The 23,959-nt window shown below is 33.5% G+C and overlaps 1 protein-coding gene across 2 annotated transcripts in view; it reads right to left on the bottom strand.

Moving 5' to 3' along the window:
• The window catches only part of LOC127709715 (paramyosin-like), a 129,868-nt gene that overhangs the window by 51,382 nt on the left and 54,527 nt on the right, over positions 1-23,959 (bottom strand). For both annotated transcript variants that reach the window (XM_052215378.1, XM_052215377.1), the window contains exon 3: positions 14,057-14,757. In XM_052215378.1, the coding sequence (XP_052071338.1) occupies positions 14,057-14,749 (693 nt within the window). In that variant the 5' untranslated portion in view covers positions 14,750-14,757. The remainder of the gene's footprint in view (positions 1-14,056; positions 14,758-23,959) is intronic.

The following is a 23,959-nucleotide window of genomic DNA, read 5'->3' on the forward strand; positions in this document are numbered from 1 at the left end:
TATGATTTTTAACTAACTATTCCTAATTTTCTGTTAACAAATTATACAAGAGGCTGTTAGAGTGACAGCAAACCGGATTTTCCTACAGAGGTCGAACCCTGAACAGTTGAGCAAGTATGGACACTACATTTAAGCTTAAAACAGCTCTGAATTTGGATTGTGATTGAATATTTGACACAGCATAGGTTTGAGACACAAAATGAATGTGGTCAAAGAACTGAAATATTTGAAATTGGACATTTACCTATTATGGTCCAATATCCAAAATCTAAGTACATATTAGAATCAGAATCCCAAGAATTCAATTTTTGATGAAATCAGACAAAAGTTTAATTTAGGACCCTTTGGACCTCAATGTGGACCAATTTAATAAAGGAGCCAACAATCCAATATCTCTCAATATATGGTTAGATTCAGCAATTCAAAGAACCCCATAAATTCAATTTTTGTTGAATCAAACAAAGTTTAATTTTGAAATTTTTGGACCCTGATTTGGAACAACTTGAAAACTGGGCCCAAAAATCTAATATTTAAATACAGGTTTAGATTCAGCATTTGAAAGAACCCTTTATATATTTAATTTATGTTGAAATGAAACACAGTCTAATTTTATCCATAATATTTTCTGTGCAAAGGGAAATAACTCAAACTGGATAAATAGTTCCTTTAAATAAGATATGATGCAAATTTTCAAATTATAATCAATAATATAATAACAACAACCAGTGATGACTAAGTTCACTAAAATTAGATATGATTTAACACTCAAACATTGTTAGAATCAGCATATCAAAGAACCAAAGAATTCAATTTTGATGAAATTAAACAAAAGTTTAATTTAGGACCCTTTGGACCTCAATGTGGTATTATCTTATTAATAATGAAAAGAAATACAGGTTTAGATTAAGCATTTCAAAGAACCCTAAATATATTCAATTTATGTTGAAATCAAACACAGTTTAATTTTGGACCCCAATTTGGACCAACTTGAAAACTGGGCCCAAAATCAGAAATCTAAATATATGTTTATTAATAGACAATATAAGCTTAGTTTTTAAAGGAGTTAACTTCATCAAAAAAAAAATATATAACATTCAGAAAATTAGTTTTTACAGAATAACAAACAAACTTGCCACAAAATTCTACAAACAATTTACCAAAGAAAAGAAGAAAAAATCCAAAATTTTATTTATCATTAATACAATGTCATTTCAAAATCTATAAAACTTATCAGTAACAAGAAATAATTGTAACAGAGTGCTGTTACGAAGTCTCCAAAACAAAGCTCCAATAATTCGTCATTCCCATTGTCGCTTGACATTGGGCAATGTCCAGTACAAATTGGTTTATGATATGCATAAATGACGCCTATGGATATACCCTGTATGTCATCCAAATCTTTTTGAAACTACGAACAGGAATTTATATGGTTAAGGGGTGGAGATCTCGACCATTTACAAGTTCTCAAAAGGGGGGTGATCCCCAGGGGACTGTCCCTTTATTTCATATGATTTGTTTTTTTGTTCCATCCAAGAATATATATGGTTTAGGGGTTGGGATCCTGACAGTTTACAAGTTCTTCAACAGGAGGGGGCTGGGGGTGACCCCAGGGGACTCACCTTATATTTCATTTGATTTGTTTTATGGTCCCATTCAAGAATATATATGGTTTCGGCGTGGGGATCTTGACCGTTTACAAGTTTTCAAAAAGAAGGGGGTGGGGGTTACCCCAGGGGATTTCCCCTTAATTTCATTTGATTTGTTTTATTGTCTCATTCAAGAATATATATGGTTTAGGGGTGGGGATCTAGACCATTTACAAGTTTTCAATAAAATGCTCCGCAGGGCGCAGCTTGATACGACCGCAGAGGTCGAACCCTGAACAGTTGGGCCAAGTATGGACACAACATTCAAGCTTGATACAGCTCTGAATTTGGATTGTGATTAAATATTTGACACAGCATAGGTTTCTGACACAGAATGAATGTGGTCTAAGAACTTAAAAATTTTAAATTGGACATTCACCTATTATGGTCCAATATCCAAAATCTAAATACATGGTTAGATTCAGCATATCAAAGAACCCCAAGAATTCAATTTTTGATGAAATCAAACAAAGTTTAATTTTGGACCCTTTTGACCTCAATGTGGACAAAGTTGATAACGGGGCCCAAAAATCAAAAATCTAAATACATGGTTAGATTCAGCATATCAAAGAACCCCTTTTTTGGCCCCTAATTCCTAAAATTTTGAGGCAATTACCCCCAAAATCAATTACAGCCTTCCCTTTGTGATATGGAACCTTGTGGTACAATGTCAGAGAGATCCATAAACTTACACACAAGTTATTGTCTGGAAGTTACAAAAATGCTTATTTTTGGCCCCTTTTTGGCCCTTAATTCCTTAACTGTTGGTACCATAACCCCCAAAATCAATCCCAACCTTCCTTTCGTGGTATTGAACCTCATGGTAAAATTTCATGGAGATCCATTCACTTAAACTAAAGTTAGAGTGCGAAAACCAATGTGTCTTCGGACGACGCCGGACGACGCCAACGTCATACCAATATACGACCAAAAAATTTTTAATTTTTGCGGTCGTATAAAAAGAAGGGAGGTGGGGGTGACCCCCTAAACTTCCCCTATATTTCATTTGATTTGTTTTATTGTCCCATCATGAATATATATGGTTTAGGGGTGGGGGTCTCGACCGTTTACAAGTTCTCAAACAGGAGGGGGTGGGTGTGACCCCAGGGGACTCGCCTTATATTTCATTTGATTTGTTTTATTGTCCCATACAAGAATATGTATAGTTTCAGGGTGTGGATCTTGACTGTTTACAAGTTTTCAAAATGAAAGGGGGTGGGGGTGACTCCCATGGACTTCCCCTATATTTCACTTGATTTGTGTTATTGTCCCATACAAGAATATATATGGTTTAGGGGTGGGGATCTCGACAATTTACAAGTTCTTAAACAGGAGGGGGTGGTGGTGACCCCAGGGGACTCGCCTTATATTTCATTTGATTTGTTTTATTGTCCCATACAACAATATATATATGGTTTTGTGGTGGGGATCTTGACCCTTTACAAGTTTTCAAAAAAAAGGGGCGTTGGGGTGACCCCAGGGGACTCCCCCTCAATTTCATTTGATTTGTTTTATTGTCCCATTCAAGAATACATAAGGTTTAGGGCAGGGGGATCTCGTCTGTTTACAAGTTATCAAAAAGAAGGGGGGTGGGGGTGACCCCCATGGACTTCCCCTATAAATCATTTAATTTGTTTTATTGTCCCATTCAAGAATATATATGGTTTAGGGGTGGTGATCCCGACCGTTTACAAGTTCTCAAACAGGAGGGGGTGGGTGTGACCCCAGGGGACTCGCCTTATATTTCATTTGATTTGTTTTATTGTCCCATACAACAATATATATGGTTTTTGGGTGGGGATCTTGACCCTTTACAAGTTTTCAAAAAAAGGGGCGTGGGGGTGACCCCAGGGGACTCCCCCTCAATTTCATTTGATTTGTTTTATTGTCCCATTCAAGAATACATATGGTTTAGGGGTGGGGATCTCGCACGTTTACAAGTTATCAAAAAGAAGGGGGGTGGGGGTGACCCCCATGGACTTCCCCTATAAATCATTTGATTTGTTTTATTGTCCCATTCAAGAATAATATGGTTTAGGGGTGGGGATCTTGACCGCTTACAAGTTCTTAAACAGGATGGGATGGGGTGACCTCAGGGGACTCGCCTTTTATTTCATTAGATTTGTTTTATTGTCCCATACTACAATATATATGGTTTCGGGATGGGGATCTTGACCGTTTACATATTTTTCAAAAAGAAGGGGGGTGGGGGTGACCCCTATGGATTTCCCCTATTTTTCATTTGATTTGTGTTATTGTCCTGTACAGGAATATATATGGTTTAGGGGTGGGGATCTCGACCGTTTTCAAGTTCTCAAACAGGAGGGAGTTGGGGTGACCCCAGGGGACTCGCCTTTCATTTCATTTGAATTGTTTTGTTGTCACATACAAGAATATATATGGTTTCAGGGTTGTGATCTTGACCGTTTACAAATTTTCAAAAAGTAGGGGGTGGGGGTGAACGCGGGGACTCCCCAAATATTTCATTTGATTTGTTTTATTGTCCCATACAAGAATATATATGGTTTAGGGGTATGGATCTCAACCATTTACAAGATAAAAGCACATTCTCAAAATGAAAGGGGGTGGGGTTAAGAATATATATGGTTTAGGGAGACTTAATTATCTACAAAATGTCTAATAATGAACAGTAAATTTCAAATTTCATTTATACAGTCCTACTAGTAAATTTCAAACTTTATATATACAGTCCTACAGATCTTATCAGGAAACAGAAAATTTTCAAATAAATCTGTCACTCCAATGATATTATATGCTAAGATATAACCCAGATCTAATTAATAATTAATAATGTAATTAACTTCAAAATGTCTAATAATATAGCTTATAATCATTACCACTTAGAAATAAATAATTTTCAAATAAATCTGTCACTCCAATATTTTGTTGTGAGATAAGAAGACATTATGCTTATATATATAGTCATAAAAAAGATAACAAGAGTAAAATATTTTAAAATTCCACTTTTGGATATTAAAAATGGCAATAACTCACAAAGGAGATATACTAATATCTTGAAAATTGAACTAGACCTTCATTAAGTCCCAGGAAACAACATATTTAAATTTGAAAAAAATTTGTCAAAGCGTTTTCATGTTATTCTGCTGATAAGCTGTTTGGCAGCCCCCCATAGATCCGCCCAGCTGCCCGCCATATTTCACCATTTTAATAACCGATATTTCCTTCGAAAATCCGGTTAAAAATGACCCGTAAATTTCTTACTATATTTATACAGTTCTATATAGCTTATAATCATCAGCACTTAGGAAACAGAGAATTTTCAAATAAATCTATCACTCCAATTATAATTGTGAGATAAGACATTTACCATATGCTTTGTCATAATCTGATAACAGGCAGGGCTCGACAATAATGCTTGTCTGATTATCCGGTACCAGAGGAAAAAAAGGTCAGACAAGTAAAAGCCATATCAAGCTTGTCCGACGGGACAAGTAAAATCATTCTGTAGAAAATAAATTAAATCCAATTTTGATGATCAAAGTAATAAACAAAAAACAAGAAAAGAAGATAAAAACTAATATTAATTTAATTTCACATGTTTACTTGCGATTAATAATTTAAAATTGGTTCTTTGTCAGATACTTTATAACAGATTAAAGGGTACTATTCGAACAAATCCGCTCCATGTTTAATAGACAGTTTGGCACCATGGGAGACATTGCGGGACCAAGACAAACCATAGCAGATTAAAATTTTGTTTATCAATGTTTTAAATCTTTTTTACCTTTATTAACGTTTTTAACAAAAACGTTTGCATCAATATTTCTTTGTTTTCTAGCAATGTGCAGTTTACTATCCATATCCGTATACTGAAAAATTTGAATAGTTAACTGCAAATTGTTAGAAAACAAAGAAATATTGATGCCAATGTTTAAAACGTTAATAAAGTAATACAAATAGAAAGGAAATACGAAAAAAAGATTTGAAAAACATTGATAAACAAAATACTAATCTGCTAACCGAGTCCCTGTGAGACAAACCATGTACCTCATTTCCCTACCTTATTCCATTGCTTTATAATAAATATGATAAATTTTATTTAACAAAAATATTTTAAAATGAAAATGAAAAAATATGAACCCACAAAAAAATATTGAAATAAATGTGGATAGTGTCCACATGTGGACACAGATGATGCCCCCCCTTGCATATCATATAGTTATAAAGGGATATAACTGAAGAACGGTAAAAGTGACGCTACCCAAATTTGAACTTGATCTGAGTTTTGTGGTAATACCCATTGTGTGTAAGTCTCATAACATTTGGTTGAGGCTAACTTAAGTAGAGAACAGAAACTTAAAATTCAGCAATTTTTCTATTTGTAAACACGCATAACTCTAGAACGGTTGTGTATAAGTTTTATAACATTTAGTTGAGACAAACTAAAGTTAGAGAACGGAAATGAAAAATTCAGCAATTTTTATGTTTATAAAGGGACACAACTCAAGAATGGTAAAAGTGTTGCCACCAAATTTCGTACTTAATCTGTATTATGTAGTAATAAGCATTGTATCATTTGGTTGAGGCACTAAAGTTAGAAACGGAAACAAAAAATTTGTACTTGATCTTAGTTTTGTGGTAATGAATATTGTGTATAGGTTTCATAATGTTTGGTTGGGGCAAACTTAAGTTACAGAATGGAAACTAAAAATTTTACAATCTTTCGAGTTATAAAGGGGCATAACTCAATAATGGTTAAAGTGACACTACCCAAATTCAACTTTATCTGTGTTTTAACAGTGGAAGTCAAAATTAAACATTGCATTGTACAAAGCATTGAAGGAAGTTGATTCATTTTTAATTTATAATCATGGACAAAGGAAGATAACTCCAATTTTAATAAAAATTACTTGATATTAGAAGAAAATTAAAAATTTTGCAATTTTTCCATTTATAAAGAGGCATAACTCTAGAACGGTAAAAGTGATGCCATCAAAATTCAAACTTGATCTGTGTTTTGTGGTAATAAGCATTGTGTATAAGTTTCATAACATTTGGTTGAGGCAAACTAAAGTTAGAGAAAGGAAACCAATTTTGGGACGTACGTACGTACAGACAGACAAGGGTAAAACTTAATGCCCCCTCTGCTACGGCGGGGGCATAAAAATTATTGACCATAAAATTCATAAAATCATATTTGATCATATATGTAGACAAAACAATACTTGATTGTGTTTGATAAAAAAACATTTAAATATATTAAAACAAAGCTGATTGAAGTAAGGTATTAATCATATAATCAATATTTTATCAACATAAAAGACCAGGATACAAACCAAATGAGTGTACTAGACTGATAGGCCTACAGACTGTGCCTCATGTGCAGAGTCTGATGAGACTTTGGCATTGATGAAAATAGAACCTTAGTCCTGTGACATGACTAGATTCAGTTGTTCTTGACTCATATATAATTGAAAAGGATATCAAGAGATATAAATCAAATTCTGTTCTGTTGTTTTAATTCATTTTGTTCATTGAATCAACTTAAAATGCAAATAAAATGCTCCGCTGGGCGCAGCTTGATACTACCGTAGAGGTCGAACCCTGAACAGTTGGGGCAAGTATGGACACAACATTCGAGCTTGATACAGTACTGAATTTGGATTGTGATTAAATATTTGACACAGCATAGGTTTCTGACACAGAATGAATGTGGTCTAAGAACTTAAAAAATTTTAATTTACCTATTCAAACCATATCATTATTATTTGCTTTTATATATAAATCAGAAATAACCAATTTAAAATGAAAAATTTTAAAGAAAAAATGAAAAAAAAAAACCCCTCAAATTTTTTGAACCCCCTTATGGTTCATCACCCCCAAACTCAATCCCATCCTTCCATTTTTGTTACAATGTATGGTGCCTTGCAGTACAATTTCAGAGAGATCCGTACACTTGAACACAAGTTATTGTCTGGAAACTAGAAAAAATGCTTATTTTTTTGCCCCTTTTTTGGCCCCAAATTCCTAAACGTTTAGGGCAATTACCCCCAAACTCAAACCTAGCTTTCCCTTTGTGATATGGAACCTTGTTGTACAATTTCATAAAGATCCATACACTTACACACAAGTTATTGTCCTGAAACTAGAAAAATGCTTGCGAAAACCAATGTGTCTTCGGACGATGATGACGACGACGACGACAACGACGACGCCAACGTCATACCAATATACGACCACAAAAATTTTTTTGCGGTCGTATAAAAAAGGGTAATATTAAGAATTTTTTTTTGGACAAGTTACAATTCCATTCGGACAAGTAAGTTTTGGTATGTACTTGTCCTATTGGACAAGTTAAAAAAAAAGTTATTGTAGAGGCCTGACAGGTGAAAATTATTTAAAAACACTTAGTGTAATCAAACTTTATATATAAAATTAACCATTTCTGTACAAAGAGAAATAACTCAATCACATTATAAATACCACTTTTTGATATTAAAAAGGGCGATAACTCAACAAGGAGAAAAGCTAAAATTGTAAAAATTATACTTGACCTTCATTTAGTCACAGGAAACAACATATCTAAATTTGAAAAAAATTCATCAAAGCGTTTTCATGTTATTGAACGGACACTGTTGGCAGCCGCCCGCCCGCCCGCCCGCCCACCAGCCATACATCACCAAATCAACAAGCATTCTGAGAGTATTGCATGGCAATACATACTCCCCTACCGAGTAAAAATTCATTATACTGGAACAAAATGCTAACTTGTTCTATAACTTGTCATGGTGTAAACAAAAAGTAAATATCATGTCAATATCTTCATGATCTTCAAGCATGACTAAAAACAGTGTGGAAAACTGATTATATGAGCGAATTTTTCAAGTCCAAGGACCATAATTCTGCACAAAATTATTAGACCAAAACAAAAATTTGAACTTGATCTGTAACTTGTCATGATAAAACTATATACCAATTATCAATCAATATCTTATAAGCATGATGAAAAATATTTGATATGATTAATAGTTCTCTAAAATTAGATATGATGTAATACAGTGTATATCTTTTTCAATCTTTCATTTGTCACAAACTAATATAGATTTGTAACTTATCTATAAAATGTCAACAACTTTTATCTACACAATGTAATGTATTGAAATATATACATTAATAAAAAATAGATTATTATCTAATTAAAGGATTTCTCTTCATAATTTTTTTTTATATATATAGCATTCAGAAAATTAGTTTATACTAAATAACAAACAAACCTGCCTAAAGATTCTTCAAATAATTAACCAAAGAATGTCTTTTAAAAAATGAGTTATCTCCCTTTGTATAGAAATATGGTTTAACATAGTACTCTAACATTAGATATGGTCCAGAGTTATGGTCCATAACTCTGGACTAAATCATCAGACAGGAACAAAATTCAAACCTGATCTATAACTTTTCATGATAAAACTATATACCAAATATCAAATCAATATCTTCAAGAACGAAGAAAAAAAGAGTGGAAAAGCTGATTTGCCGGACTGACGGATGGACAGACGGACAGATGGACAGACGGACAGACGGACAGATGGACAGACGGACAGACGGACGGAGTGCAAACCTAAAGTCCCCTTCGACTTCGTTGGTAGGGGACTAATAACGATATTTCCTTCAAAAATCAGGTTAAAAATTACAAGTATAACTAAGGTTCCAACTCCCAACAACCTTGTATGAATTTGGCTATTTTCTAAGGTCCCTTTTTGTCATATAGCTCTTAACCTGTTTAGGTCTTGTACATCTTTGGCTTTTGTATGTTTTGGTTCGAGGGTTCCTGCCGATTGAAAATCTACAAAAGCACTTTGGACACAATTAATAAAGTGTTATTTTCATCATCTATAAGCAATTATTGTCTCATGTAATGCATCCTTCTTTCAAAACATATCTTAATTTTATCAAGCATTTTCCTGAATATTTAAATGACTCTAAAACTACATTTGATGAGTTACTTTCCTATATGGTTTGTTTGATTCTATATAAATATGAAGTGTACACAAAGCAAAAACACATGAAACAAGAGTGTCTCGCCTGTTTTACTGACCATTGATTTTATGTTGAAAGTCGTAAAGATAAAGGTTTTACTACAAGTATTACATAAACTTAACATTTTTAAAGATCCATGACAATGAGGTCAAGGTCAGATAAATCCTGTCAATCCATGACAATGAGGTCAAGGTCAGATAAATCCTGTCAATCCATGACAATAAGGTCAAGGTCAGATAAATCCTGTCAATCCATGACAATGAGGTCAAGGTCAGATACATCCTGTCAGACAGACATGTTCACCTTACAATCATTCCATAATCCAAATATAGATGAACTTAACTGCTTATAGTATTTGAAAAAACACACCAAAACACAAAAACTTAACATTAACCAATGAACCATGAAAATGAGGTCAAGGTCAGATGATACCTACCAGACAAAAATGTACACCTTACAATCATTCCATACACCACATATAGTTTACCTACTGCTTATAGTATCTGAGAAATGGACCTAATCTCATAACTTTAACCTTGGTCACTAATCCATATAATGAGGTCAAGGTCAGGTGAACTCTGTCTGATGGACATGTAGACATTGCAAGGAACCCATATACCAAATATTGTTATCCAATTACTCATAATAATTGAGAAATTCACATGACATAAAACTATAATTTTTTTCAAGCAGTCGCTGAACAATGAAAATGAGGTCAAGGAAAATGGACATATACATATATATATATATAAACATGTCTAAATTGAAAACAACGTTCAAACCTATGATTGTGTTGGATAAAAACTGCAATTTTATACGTGTGCCTGCAAAACAAATTTCTTGGTAGAGGGGTCTAAATACAGCGAAAACAACATTTTCCAAAAGACCAAAAAAGTGAAAAAGTATATTTTAACAAAGCGCATTTGACTAACAGGTCGAACAACTGATGTTCTTAAACCCTGCTGACTGCCATTGGCGATTGCCAAATAAACGTATCACCAGATGTAACAAATGGATCTTAATTATTAATTTAATACCAAACAGAAAACAATAAACTTGCGGAAAAGATGGTATACCGCAAACATGAGGTGCAAAAGTTTGTACACCATATCCAGATTTCGACAATTAATGCATGTCTCTTCAGTGATGTTAGGAATCGAAACCGTATTTGGAAGGCCATATAATTTACCTCAATTTAGGATATATATATATATATATATATAAACGCCTAAAAAGTGTACACAACAACACCAATAACAAGAAAAGGAACTATAAATGTAATTATTTATAAATATTTCGGATAACAGATATCCTTCATCAGTAAATATAATTGTGATGTTGAATGAATCATATATCAGTCTATGCTTTGATATATATTTGAACTCTCTGTTGTAATTAGTCATATAACCTATGTCGTGTTTAACACAGATTTAGAATTGTGCAAGCGTCTTACCTGATGTTCGGTTTGACTTTTTTATTGTATGAATTTCAAGATTGTTATAGTTTAATCTAAGTAGTATATATGATTCATTCAACATCACAATCATATTTACTGATGAAGGATATCTGTTATCCGAAATATTTATAAATAATTATATTTATAGTTCCTTTTTTTGTTATTGGTGTTGTTGTGTACACTTTTTAGGCGTTTATATAATTTATTTATTGTGTACATGTATCGTTACTCGTAACGATCCAGCGCCCTCATGGGAAAAATCGTTGACTATTATTCAGACGTTTTATATATATATATATATAATTCATCTATTCGATGGATAAAATCTGTTGTAGAGTCGTCACTGGTTCAGACGTCCTTATAATATAATTATTTCTGTGACTGCATCTTACATTAATTTGTAGGATCCTTTGCAATAGATAATTCAGCTGATCTGTAACAATTCCATCTTCATGCCTTATATATCATGTACTGGGTTACGACGCTAGATAAAAACTGATGAGGAAAGGTAACACCTGGCCACCGAAAGCTTTATTATTATAGAGCCTAGGTGGTCGAGTGGTCTAGCGTGTCGAGCATAGTGGAAGGCAATTTGGTGCCACGATATCTCAGTAGCATGATTTCTAATCCCGGCCAGGGAAGAACAAAAAATTTGCTTCCGCAAATTTACAGATCTAACATTGTTGGGCTGTTGTTTAGACGAATTATATATACAGAATGTATTTTCAGCCTTGTATCACCATCACTGCTGGTGATCCGATGGATAAAATCTGTTGTAGAGTCGTCACTGGTTCAGACGTACTTATAATATATATAGACAGAAACTTTGTAACATTAGGTATCTGCATACAAGGTATAGAGCTACCTTCTCAAATATAAAGCTTTTTATAAATAGTTTACATCGCCACCACCACCGCCAGATAGTAATCCCTATGTCTCACATAATGCGACTTCCGTCAAAATCATCTAATTATGATATATTTTGTGGATTTCTTTAAATTTATGCAATTTTAAGGCAAAACAAAAGCAAACAGCTTATCTTTTAAGAATTTCATCAGAATGGAAATGAATATATTATATTTCAAGTTTTGAGGACCTATATCTTAAATGTTCCTGTTGCTAATAAAGGTTCACCTGTCATCAATAGACAAATTTAAATTGCAACATTATATTCTATGATTTAATTGGAAATAAACGGGGACACGGGACACAGATGATGCCCCCGCTAGCATTTAATGTTATAAAGGGACATAACTCAAAAACTGTAAAAGTGACGCTACCCAAATTTGTACTTGATCTGAGTTTTGTGGTAATAAGCATTGTGTATAAGTTTCATAACATTTGGTTGAGGCTAACTTAATTTAGCGGATGAAAACGAAAAATTCAGCAATTTTTCCATTTGTAAAGAGGCATAACTCTAGTACAGTTAAAGTGACGTCACCAAAATTCAAATTTGATCTGTGTTTTGTGGTAATAAGCATTGTGTATAAGTTTCATAACATTTGGCTGAGGCAAACTAAAGTTAGAGAACCAAAACTAACTTTGGGACGTATGTACATAAGTACTACGTACGAACGGACAAGGGTAAAACTTAATGCCCCCTCCACTACGGCGGGGGCATAAAAATTAAATTAAAATACAATTCTAATGGTAAAAAGGAATATGTGTAAGGTAGATCAGGTGTCTTTTTCTGAGCATCCCTTCTGGGCATGTTGCAAAAATACTTTTTTGTTTTAAAAATATTTTACCAAGTATCATTCAATATACAACAGAAACATCTAAAACTTGAAATTTTGATATTAAACTATCAATAAATTAAGTGTAATTAAAATTTTCAGAAAAATACATTTAAAATCAAGGGCAGATAACTATATTGAATTTTATATTCTATGATTTAATTGGAACAAGAATGTGTCCACGGATGCCCCACTCGCACTATCATTTTCTATGTTCAGTGGACTGTGAAATTGGGGTCAAAACTCTAATTTGGCATTAAAATTAGAAAGATCATATCATAGGGAACATGTGTACTATTTTCAAGTTGATTGGACTTCAACTTCATCAAAAACTACCTTGACCAAAAACTTTAACCTGAAGCGGGACAGATGGACGAACGGATGCACAGACCAAAAAAACATAATGTCCCTCTATAATCATAGGTGGGGCATAAAAATCTATTTATGTTTCTTTGATTTTTCATGAAAATTAGGCCTGTGACCTCCTATTCTTATTTGATATTTCAAAGGTATTTATGAAAAGCAATTCTTTCATTGAATTTTTACCAATTCTATCATTTAATGTTTCCACAATAAGAAAAAATTAAGTTTCCCCTATATAACCCATGAAAAATAACTGTACTTTTGTTAATTTCAAAGTATTTTAACAAAAAAAAACAACATCCGTGACCCCTAGTTTTTATATTGAAATTTGAAAGTACATTGACCAAGAAGTCTTTTACAGAAGTTTAAGAAAAATCTATCGTCGAACATTTTGACACCCCAGCTACCTCAACAATACAAAATCCCTACAGGTACTTGAAAAAAAAGGGACAGTGGGTTACAGTGCTTATACTGCTAATCTTCATCTCAAAGTCATGATGAGGCCTTAGCTTCAAAGCAGAGCAAAAACTAATCTCTCACTGTAAGTTTAAGATGGCTTCTGGCACAGATTTTATTAGAATTTTTTACTGGATGTCTACAATGCCATACCATTTCATTGATTCTAACACAGATGTGAGTTAATATCAACAAATTAAAATTTTGGTGGTCAAAACCTTGGACCACCTCTTTTCGAGAACTTGGTTATTCATATGGCAAATAATTCAGACATACTACATAACAACATCAATAAACAAATAGAACAAAAATCAAATAGTTTCTCCTCTAATTACTGTTATGCATCAGGTTACATTTGTTTATACCATATAAATATTTACCATGAATTCTTCCATTGTGAGGCCCTTTTCTAACATCAGCTGATTTAAACAATGTTTTGTCCTTTTCAATTCTTTAACTAGATTAAGGAAAACTGCTTCAGATATACCTCTGTCATCCACAACATCAGCAAACACATTATTTGCTTTTGGACCAGTTATGCTTACATTCACAGACGCACTTCTTTTATATGGTAGTGAAATGCTGCCTGAATTACTTATTGAGTCTGTTTCACGAAGATTTTTAAACACTGTAGTTGTCGTCTTAGATTGAGTAGTAAGTTCAAGAGGGGTAGCACTTAGCTGAGTTGGTGGTTTCTTTGGTGAAGGTTCTGGTGATGGGGAAAGGAAAGGATCGCTTATTGGAAAGATAAATGAAGATCCTGAACTGCCATCTGTTTCTATAATTGATTGTGGAGTAACAAGTGAAGAATTTCTATAGATCAATGACCTTGAGTCTAATGAGGAAAGATCACTGGCACTAATACACCTTACAGAAGTCAATTTTTCAATAACTTTTTGATCATCTATTAACATTTTAGTGAACTTTTTCACTTTAGCTTTTTCTTTTTTAAGTTCTTTATCAATATTCTGGAAATGTTGGATGAAATCTGTTGCAGCATTTGCCTTTATTTCAAGTTCTGACAACCTTCTTCTAGAGATGTGTACAGTTTGTTCTTCTTCATCAAGTGACATTTTGTTAACTGAAAATACATCAAAATGAATTTAAACTCAATGAAAAGTGAATATATATGAATTTTTATTATTATCAGCAAGAAATATTAGGACACTTAGAACTCGGTGTAAAAGTTTTCCAATCTGAAACAATTTCAAAATAAAAATTTTCAAAACAAAAAGTCTCTAGTTGAGGTATTATTTGTAAAAATTCACTATTTTGGTTTAGTCTGTCTGACTTTTGAATTTTCTAAACTACTTTCTAGAAAATAAAAAAAATGTGAATAAAATAAATATTTAAAATTGGTGCTGCTAGCATTCCTGCTTTTGTGAAACATATAGCAAAGCATTTATTATACCAAATATAAATTTATCAGCAGAGTATATAGTATTCCTAAAGATAAATAGAAGAAAAGCAAAAAAGTGTCCCAAAATTAAATCATCATCTGTGCTGTGATCAAGCAAATTTTTAAGCTTGTCAGACATTTTTCTGATCTCATTTTTCAATGTTTTTTCTTTATACCAACTTCTGTCAACATTTCAAGACGGCCATTAAATCTTGAAATAAAGGATTTGGCCCATAAACAGTTTCTTATTATTACTACAATATATAGAGAGCAGATACCAATTTAAAACATTAGTCTAATAAAATGCTCCGCAGGGCGCAGCTTGATACGACCGCAGAGGTCGAACCCTGAACAGTTGGGGCAAGTATGGACACAACATTCAAGCTTGATACAGATTTGCATTTGGATTGTGATTAAATATTTGACACAGCATAGGTTTCTGACACAGAATGAATGTGGTCTAAGAACTTAAAAATTTTAAATTGGACATTCACCTATTATGGTCCAATATCCAAAATCTAAATACATGGTTAGATTCAGCATATCAAAGAACCCCAAGAATTCAAATTTGATGAAATCAAACAAAGTTTAATTTTGGACCCTTTTGACCTCAATGTGGACAAAGTTGATAATGGGGCCCAAAAATCAAAAATCTAAATACATGGTTAGATTCAGCATATCAAAGAACCCCATATATTCAATTTTTGTTGAAATCAAACAAAGTTTAATTTTGGACCCCGATTTAGACCAACTTGAAAACTGGGCCCATAATCAAAAATCTAAATACATGTTTAGATTCAGCATATCAAAGAACCCTAAGAATTCAATTTCTGTTAAAATCAAACTAAGTTTAATTTTGGACCCTTTGGACCTTAATGTAGACCAATTTGAAAACGGAACCAAAAATTAAGAATCTAAATACACGGTTAGATTCGGCATATCAAAGAACCCCAATAATTCAATTTTTGATGAAATCAAACAAAGTTTAATTTTGGACCCTTTGGACCTCAATGTGGACCAATTTAAAAACGGGGCCCAAAATCTAAAAACTAAATACATGGTTAGATTCAGCATATTAAAGAACCCCAAGAATTCAAGAATAAAACCCCATTGAAATTGGTCAAGAAATAAGCAATTTATACGAAGTATCTTCTTTTGCACAATGCTGTGCAATTAAATATTTCTTGCTATTGCGCAATACTGTACAATTGACAATTTCTTGCTATTGCGCAATATTGTGCTATTGGATATTTCTTGCTATTGTGCAATACTGTGCAATTGAAGATTTCTTGCTATTGCGCAATACTGTGCAATTGAAGATTTCTTGCTATTGTGCAATACTGTGCAATTGAAAATTTCTTGCTATTGCACAATACTTATTATATAATAATTTACACATCCTGTTTGGTGTGTATCTCCTACCATATCATTATTATTTGCTTTTAAATATAAATCAGAAATAACCAACTTAAAATGGAAAATTTTAAAAGAAAAAAAAAGGAAAAAAAGAAAAAAAAGGAAAAAAAAAAAAAATCCCCCCCCCAAATTTTTTGAACCCCCTTATGATTCATCACCCCCAAACTCAATCCCAGCCTTCCCTTTGTGGTATGGTACCTTGCAGTACAATTTCAGAGAGATCCATACACTTGAACACAAGTTATTGTCTGGAAACTAGAAAAATGTGTTTTTTGGCCCCTTTTTGGCCCCAAATTCCTAAACAATTAGGGCAATTACCCCCAAACTCAAACCCAGCTTTCCCTTTGTGATATGGAACCTTGTAGTACAATATCAGAAAGATCCATACACTTACACACAAGTTATTGTCCTGAAACTAGAAAATGCTTGTTTTTTGCCCCTTTTTGGCCCCTAATTCCTAAAATATTGAGGCAATTACCCCCATCATCAATCCCAGCCTTCCCTTTGTGGTATGGTATCTTGCAGTACAATTTCAGAGAGATCCATACACTTGAACACAAGTTATTGTCTGGAAACTAGAAAAATGCTTATTTTTGGCCCCTTTTTGGCCCCCAATTCCTAAAAGTTTCAGCAATTACCCCCAAACTCAATTCCAGCTTTTCCTTTGTGATATGGAACCTTGTAGTACAATTTCAGAAAGATCCATGCACTTACACACAAGTTATTGTCATGAAACTAGAAAAAATGCTTGTTTTTTTGCCCCTTTTTGGGCCCATAATTCCTAATATTTTGAGGCAATTACCCCCAAAATCAATCCCAGCATTCCTTTTGTGATATGGAACCTTGTGGTACAATGTCAGAGAGATCCATACACTAACACACAAGTTATGTCTGGAAGTTACAAAAATGCTAATTTCTTTACTGTTGGTACCATAACCCCCAAAATCAATCCCAACCTTCCTTTTGTGGTATTGAACCTTGTGGTAAAATTTCATAGAGATACATTCATTTAAACTAAAGTTAGAGTGCGAAAACCAATGTGTCTTTGGACGACGCCGGACGACGCCAACGTCATACCAATATACGACCACAAAAATTTTTTTGCGGTCGTATAATAAAAAGATACTATACAAGGATCAAAAAGTTGAACCTCGTTTTCATTATTATTTCACTAAAAAATTGCCTCTTCCAGCTCACGAAATTTTCAGAAAAAGTTTCGTCTCCTGAGGTACTTGACAATAGACACCCAGGTTTGAAATCATTAATGAAAATATTGGAAGAGTTGTGAGCATAATTTCAAATCATATTCTCAGGCATATTGGTAAAACAACCTTCATATATACATTGTACAAATATCTTATACTGCTAAATAGCAATATAAGGGGTTTAAACAAATAAATTTATTGCAGGAAGTGCTCAGTCTTGTTTTGCAATTTAATCTTTTTGTTGATTGTTTAAAGCAAGTTACTGATAATTGTAACTAAATTTAACTAAATCAGATGATTATGACACTGATTTACAAGTAAAACAGACCCTGCTTGCATTTCTGTATTGTCATTCTATTTTTTGTCATTGAGATTGAAAAAAGACTAACTAATTTTCCTATAGGTTGCACTTCTGTAAATATATACAATTCAATTTCCCATGTTACTCCTTTTACGGCTAAAGGTGTGCCACTTTTACTATGAAGTTTCGTAAAAATTATATCCTTGAATGGAAAGATCATATGCACTAGTTTATGCAAAGGTCAAATCATAGGGTTTGTGCAGCATATTTTCAACATTTATAAGCCTTGAACAACTAAAAGTTTTAACAAATACTAAAATTCTGTACTACCCCTCCCTTTACTTTATGTCATCCTGAAAATTTAATTTGTCTGCTATCCAACAGTATTCATACTGGTAAAATTCCCAAGTTGTGTCTCTATGAGATGAAACATGGAGATCATATATGGGAACCAGTAGGTAAACAAAACAAAATATCTATGAATATTAAGTGCCAGTCTTTGTAAGAATCAGGCAATTTAGAAAACATGGCCGAAAAAAAACCACCATCTTAACCATCCTATTTTGAAGGTACCCTCATCCTGAGTTAGAAATGGTAGGTCTTTCTTTTCTGCGTGTCTAGTAATTCGAGAAATCTCTAGATAAATTTTGGTTAGAATGATTGCAAATTATGGAGCTAGCTCCCCTTAGTTTTTAATTTCTAGTGCATTTCAACCAAATTATATCTTGAATTACCAGAACAGGACAAGGAAACGAAAGATTTGCACTTAAATATCTCCCCAAAAGAAGGGTTGTTTGTGAATCAGCAGTATTTACAAAGTGCAACCTTAAGATGGTATGGGTGTCTTCCGCCATCTTTCTTGGATTGTAAAATAGCAGAACACTATAGGTCTTGATTTTTAATTAAGAGAGCAAATTTCAATGCAGGAGTGCAATATGATAATAAGAATTTTCATTTAAATGAACAAATTTATGCAATTTTAAGATATAATTATAACAATTTTACAAAAGTAAATTTTTGCTTGATTTCGATTTTTTAACTTGCGTATTAATGGGAGGTAACTCAGAAATAGTAAAATTTATAAAGGAATTTACAGGAAACTTTTCTATTTTATTTTATAGCAGGAAAAAAAAAACAAAAAGTGAGCCCATTTTTCATTCAATATTCTGAAATCATTTTCATTGAGAGCTATCTTCTCAAATTTTATTTCAATCTTCTGTCATTTAGTTTTCGTTCTATTCACATTATGATGTTTTTTCTCTGTATAATCCGAACAAAATGTGTCATTTGATCACCACCTGTAGCTTGAAAACAAGCTTGGTTACCTATCACTTATATTATTTTTTGGAACATATAGCACAATAAATTATACATTTTGACAAAGTATGAAAAAGTTCTATCATTTTTTAATTATACTCCCATACCACCTTAATTATTCATCTTTGACACATAATTTACAGAATACTTTTATTTAGTGTAGATCAAAAGTAATTGTAGGTATACTTCTGAGGTCAAGAATTGCTTATTAAGCTGAAGAGACATTTTAGACAGTAGGCAATATTTAATAGCACAAACACATTTACAATAAATGGTTAAGGCAAAATTATAAAGTATAGACAACAAGAATTCTGAGAGTATTGCATGGAAATACATAGTCCCCTACTGGTTTAAAATTCATTGTACTGGAACAAAATGCTAACTTGATCCATAACTTGTCATGATAAAACAATACACCAAATATCAAGTCAATATCTTCAAGCATGAGGAAACTAGAGGCTCTCAAGAGCCTGTGTCGCTCACCTGTAATTACTGATGCTTTGGAAATCATGTAAAATAAGGTTAAAATCACAATTAATAATATTAGATATTAGATATTATAATGATATCAAAGATAATAACAAAAAACTGCAAAATTTCTGTAAAATTACTAACTCAGGGGCAGCAACCCAACAATGGGTTGTCGGATTTGTCTGAAAATTTCAGGGCAGATAAATCTAAATCTGATGAACATTTTTGCCACCTGTCAGATTTGCTCTAAATACTTTAGTTTCAGAGATATAAACCAATAAAATGCTCCGCAGGGCGCAGCTTGATACGACCGCAGAGGTCGAACCCTGAACAGTTGGGGCAGGTATGGACACAACATTCAAGCTTGATACAGCTTTGCATTTGGATTGTGATTAAATATTTGACACAGCATAGGTTTCTGACACAGAATGAATGTGGTCTAAGAACTTAAAAATTTTAAATTGGACATTCACCTATTATGGTCCAATATCCAAAATCTAAATACATGGTTAGATTCAGCATATCAAAGAACCCCAAGAATTCAATTTTTGATGAAATCAAACAGTTTAATTTTGGACCCTTTTGACCTCAATGTGGACAAAGTTGATAACGGGGCCCAAAAATCAAAAATCTAAATACATGATTAGATTCAGCATATCAAAGAACCCCATATATTCAATTTTTGTTGAAATCAAACAAAGTTTAATTTTGGACCCCGATTTGGACCAACTTGAAAACTGGGCCCATAATCAAAAATCTAAATACATGTTTAGATTCAGCATATCAAAGAACCCTAAGAATTCAATTTTTGTTAAAATCAAACTAAGTTTAATTTTGGACCCTTTGGACCTTAATGTAGACCAATTTGAAAACGGAACCAAAAATTAAGAATCTAAATACACGGTAAGTTTCGGCATATCAAAGAACCCCAATAATTCAATTTTTGATGAAATCAAACAAAGTTTAATTTTGGACCCTTTGGACCTCAATGTGGACCAATTTAAAAAGGGCCCAAAATCCAAAAACTAAATACACGGTTAGATTCAGCATATTAAAGAACCCCAAGAATTCAAGAATAAAACCCCATTGAAATTGGTCAAGAAATAAGCAATTTATATGAAGTATCTTCTTTTGCAGAATACTGTGCAATTAAATATTTCTTGCTATTGCGCAATACTGTACTATTGACAATTTCTTGCTATTGCGCAATATTGTGCTATTGGATATTTCTTGCTATTGTGCAATACTGTGCAATTGAAGATTTCTTGCTATTGCGCAATACTGTGCAATTGAAGATTTCTTGCTATTGTGCAATACTGTGCAATTGAAAATTTCTTGCTATTGCACAATACTTATTATATAATAATTTACACATCCTGTTTGGTGTGTATCTCCTACCATATCATTATTATTTGCTTTTAAATATAAATCAGAAATAACCAACTTACAATGGAAAATTTTAAAAGAAAAAAAAAAAGGAAAAAAAGAAAAAAAAGGAAAAAAAAAAAAAAATCCCCCCCCCCCCCAAATTTTTTGAACCCCCTTATGATTCATCACCCCCAAACTCAATCCCAGCCTTCCCTTTGTGGTATGGTACCTTGCAGTACAATTTCAGAGAGATCCATACACTTGAACACAAGTTATTGTCTGGAAACTAGAAAATGTGTTTTTTGCCCCTTTTTGGCCCCTAATTCCTAAAATATTGAGGCAATTACCCCCATCATCAATCCAAGCCTTCCCTTTGTGGTATGGTACCTTGCAGTACAATTTCAGAGAGATCCATACACTTGAACACAAGTTATTGTCTGGAAACTAGAAAAATGCTTATTTTTGGCCCCTTTTTGGCCCCCAATTCCTAAATGTTTCGGCAATTACCCCCAAACTCAATTCCAGCGTTCCCTTTGTGATATGGAACCTTGTAGTACAATTTCATAAAGATCCATACACTTACACACAAGTTATTGTCATGAAACTAGAAAAATGCTTGTTTTTTGCCCCTTTTTTGGCCCCTAATTCCTAAAATTTTGAGGCAATTACCCCCAAAATCAATCCCAGCATTCCTTTTGTGATATGGAACCTTGTGGTACAATGTCAGAGAGATCCATACACTAACACACAAGTTATGTCTGGAAATTACAAAAATGCTTATTTTTGGCCCCTAATTCCTTTACTGTTGGTCCCATAACCCCCAAAATCAATCCAAACCTTCCTTTTGTGGTATTGAACCTTGTGGTAAAATTTCATAGAGATCCATTCACTTAAACTAAAGTTAGAGTGCGAAAACCAATGTGTCTTCGGACGACGCCAGACGCCGCCAGACGACGACGATGACGACGACGACGACAACGTCATACCAATATACGACCACAAAAATTTTTTTGCTGTCGTATAAAAACTGCATTTTACCACTATGTTCTATTTTCAACCATGTTGGCCATGATGGTTGGAAGGCGGGGTTATCGGACAAATTTTTTAAACTAGATACCCTAATAATGATTATGGCCAAGTATGGTTAAATTTGTCTCAGTAGTTTCAGAGAAGAAGATTTTTGTAAAAGATTACAAAAATTTACGAAAAATGGTTAAAAATTGACTATAAAGGGCAATAACTCCTAAAGGGGTCGACTGACAATTTTGGTCATGACGACTTATTTGTAGATCTTACTTTGCTGAACATTATTGCTGTTTAAAATTATCTCTATCTATAATGAACTTGGCCCAGTAGTTACAGTGGAAAATATTTTGTAAAAATTTACAAAAATTTACAAAATTTATGAAAATTGTAAAAAATTGACTATAAAGGGCCATAACTCCTTAAGGGGTCAATTGACAATTTTGGTCATGTTGACTTATATGTAGATCTTACTTTGCTGTACATTATTGCTGTTTACAGTTTATCTCTATCTATAATATTCAAGATAATAACCAAAAAACTGCAAAACTTCCTTAAAATTACCAATTTAGGGGCAGCAACCCAACAACAGGTTGTTAGGTTTGTCTGAAAATTTCAGGGCAGATAGATCTTGACCTGATAATCAGTTTTACCCGTCAGATTTACTCTAAATGCTTTGGTTTCAGAGATAAAAGCCAAAATCTACATTTTACCCCTATGCTCTATTTTTAGCCATGGCGGCCATCTTGGTTGGTTAGCAGGGTCATCGGACAAATTTTTTAAACTAGATACCCTAATGATGATTGTGGCCAAGTTTGGTGAAATTTGGCCCAGTGGTTTCAGAGAAGATTTTTGTAAAAGCTAACGACGACGGACGAAGGACGCCAAGTGATGAGAAAAGCTTACTTGGCCCTTCGGGCCAGGTGAGCTAAAAAAGTGTGGAAAACTGATTATTTAAGTGAATTTTCTAAGTCTAAGGACCATAACTCTGCACAAAATCATCAGAACGGAACAAAATTTGAATGTGATCTGTAACTTGTCATGATAAAACTATATACCAATTATCCATATAATATCTTCAAGCATGACGAAAACTAGAGGCTCTCAAGAGCCTGTGTCGCTCACCTGTATTTACTGATGCTTTGGAAATCATGTAAAACAAGAAATGATTGTAACAGGATGCTGTTACGAAGTCTCCCAAACGAAGCTCCCATAATTGGTAATTCCCATTAGTGATGAGTGGGGACTAACCCTGTATATCATTCCAATCATCTTGGCATGACAAACCAGAATATATATGGTTTAGGGGTGGGGATCTCGACCATTTACAAGATACTAGAACATTGGGGGTGGGGGGAACCCCTGGGGACTGACCCTATACGTCATTCAAATGTTCGAGACATGACGAACAGGAATATATATGGTTTAGGGTTGGGGATCTCGACCATTTACAAAATATTAGAACATCAGGGGTTGGGGGAACCCCTGGGGACTGACCGTCTACGTCATTCAAATGTTAGAGACATGATGAACAGGAATATATATGGTTTAGGGGTGGGGATCTCGACCATTTACAAGGTATCAGAACTTTCTTAAATGGCAGGGGGTGGGGGGTGACCCCTGGGGACTAACCCTGTATTTCATTTAATGTGCTTTATCATTTAGAACATTTTCAATTAAAAAGATTGTGTCAATCACAAACGGTCTTCAATTTATAATCATTTGAAAATTTTACAAAATAAAATCCCATAGGGTTCTATAGTAACCTTTCTTTTTGCCCCTC

This window comes from Mytilus californianus, unplaced genomic scaffold, assembly GCF_021869535.1.
Source record: "Mytilus californianus isolate M0D057914Y unplaced genomic scaffold, xbMytCali1.0.p SCAF_7, whole genome shotgun sequence".
In the NCBI taxonomy this organism is placed as follows: domain Eukaryota; kingdom Metazoa; phylum Mollusca; class Bivalvia; order Mytilida; family Mytilidae; genus Mytilus; species Mytilus californianus.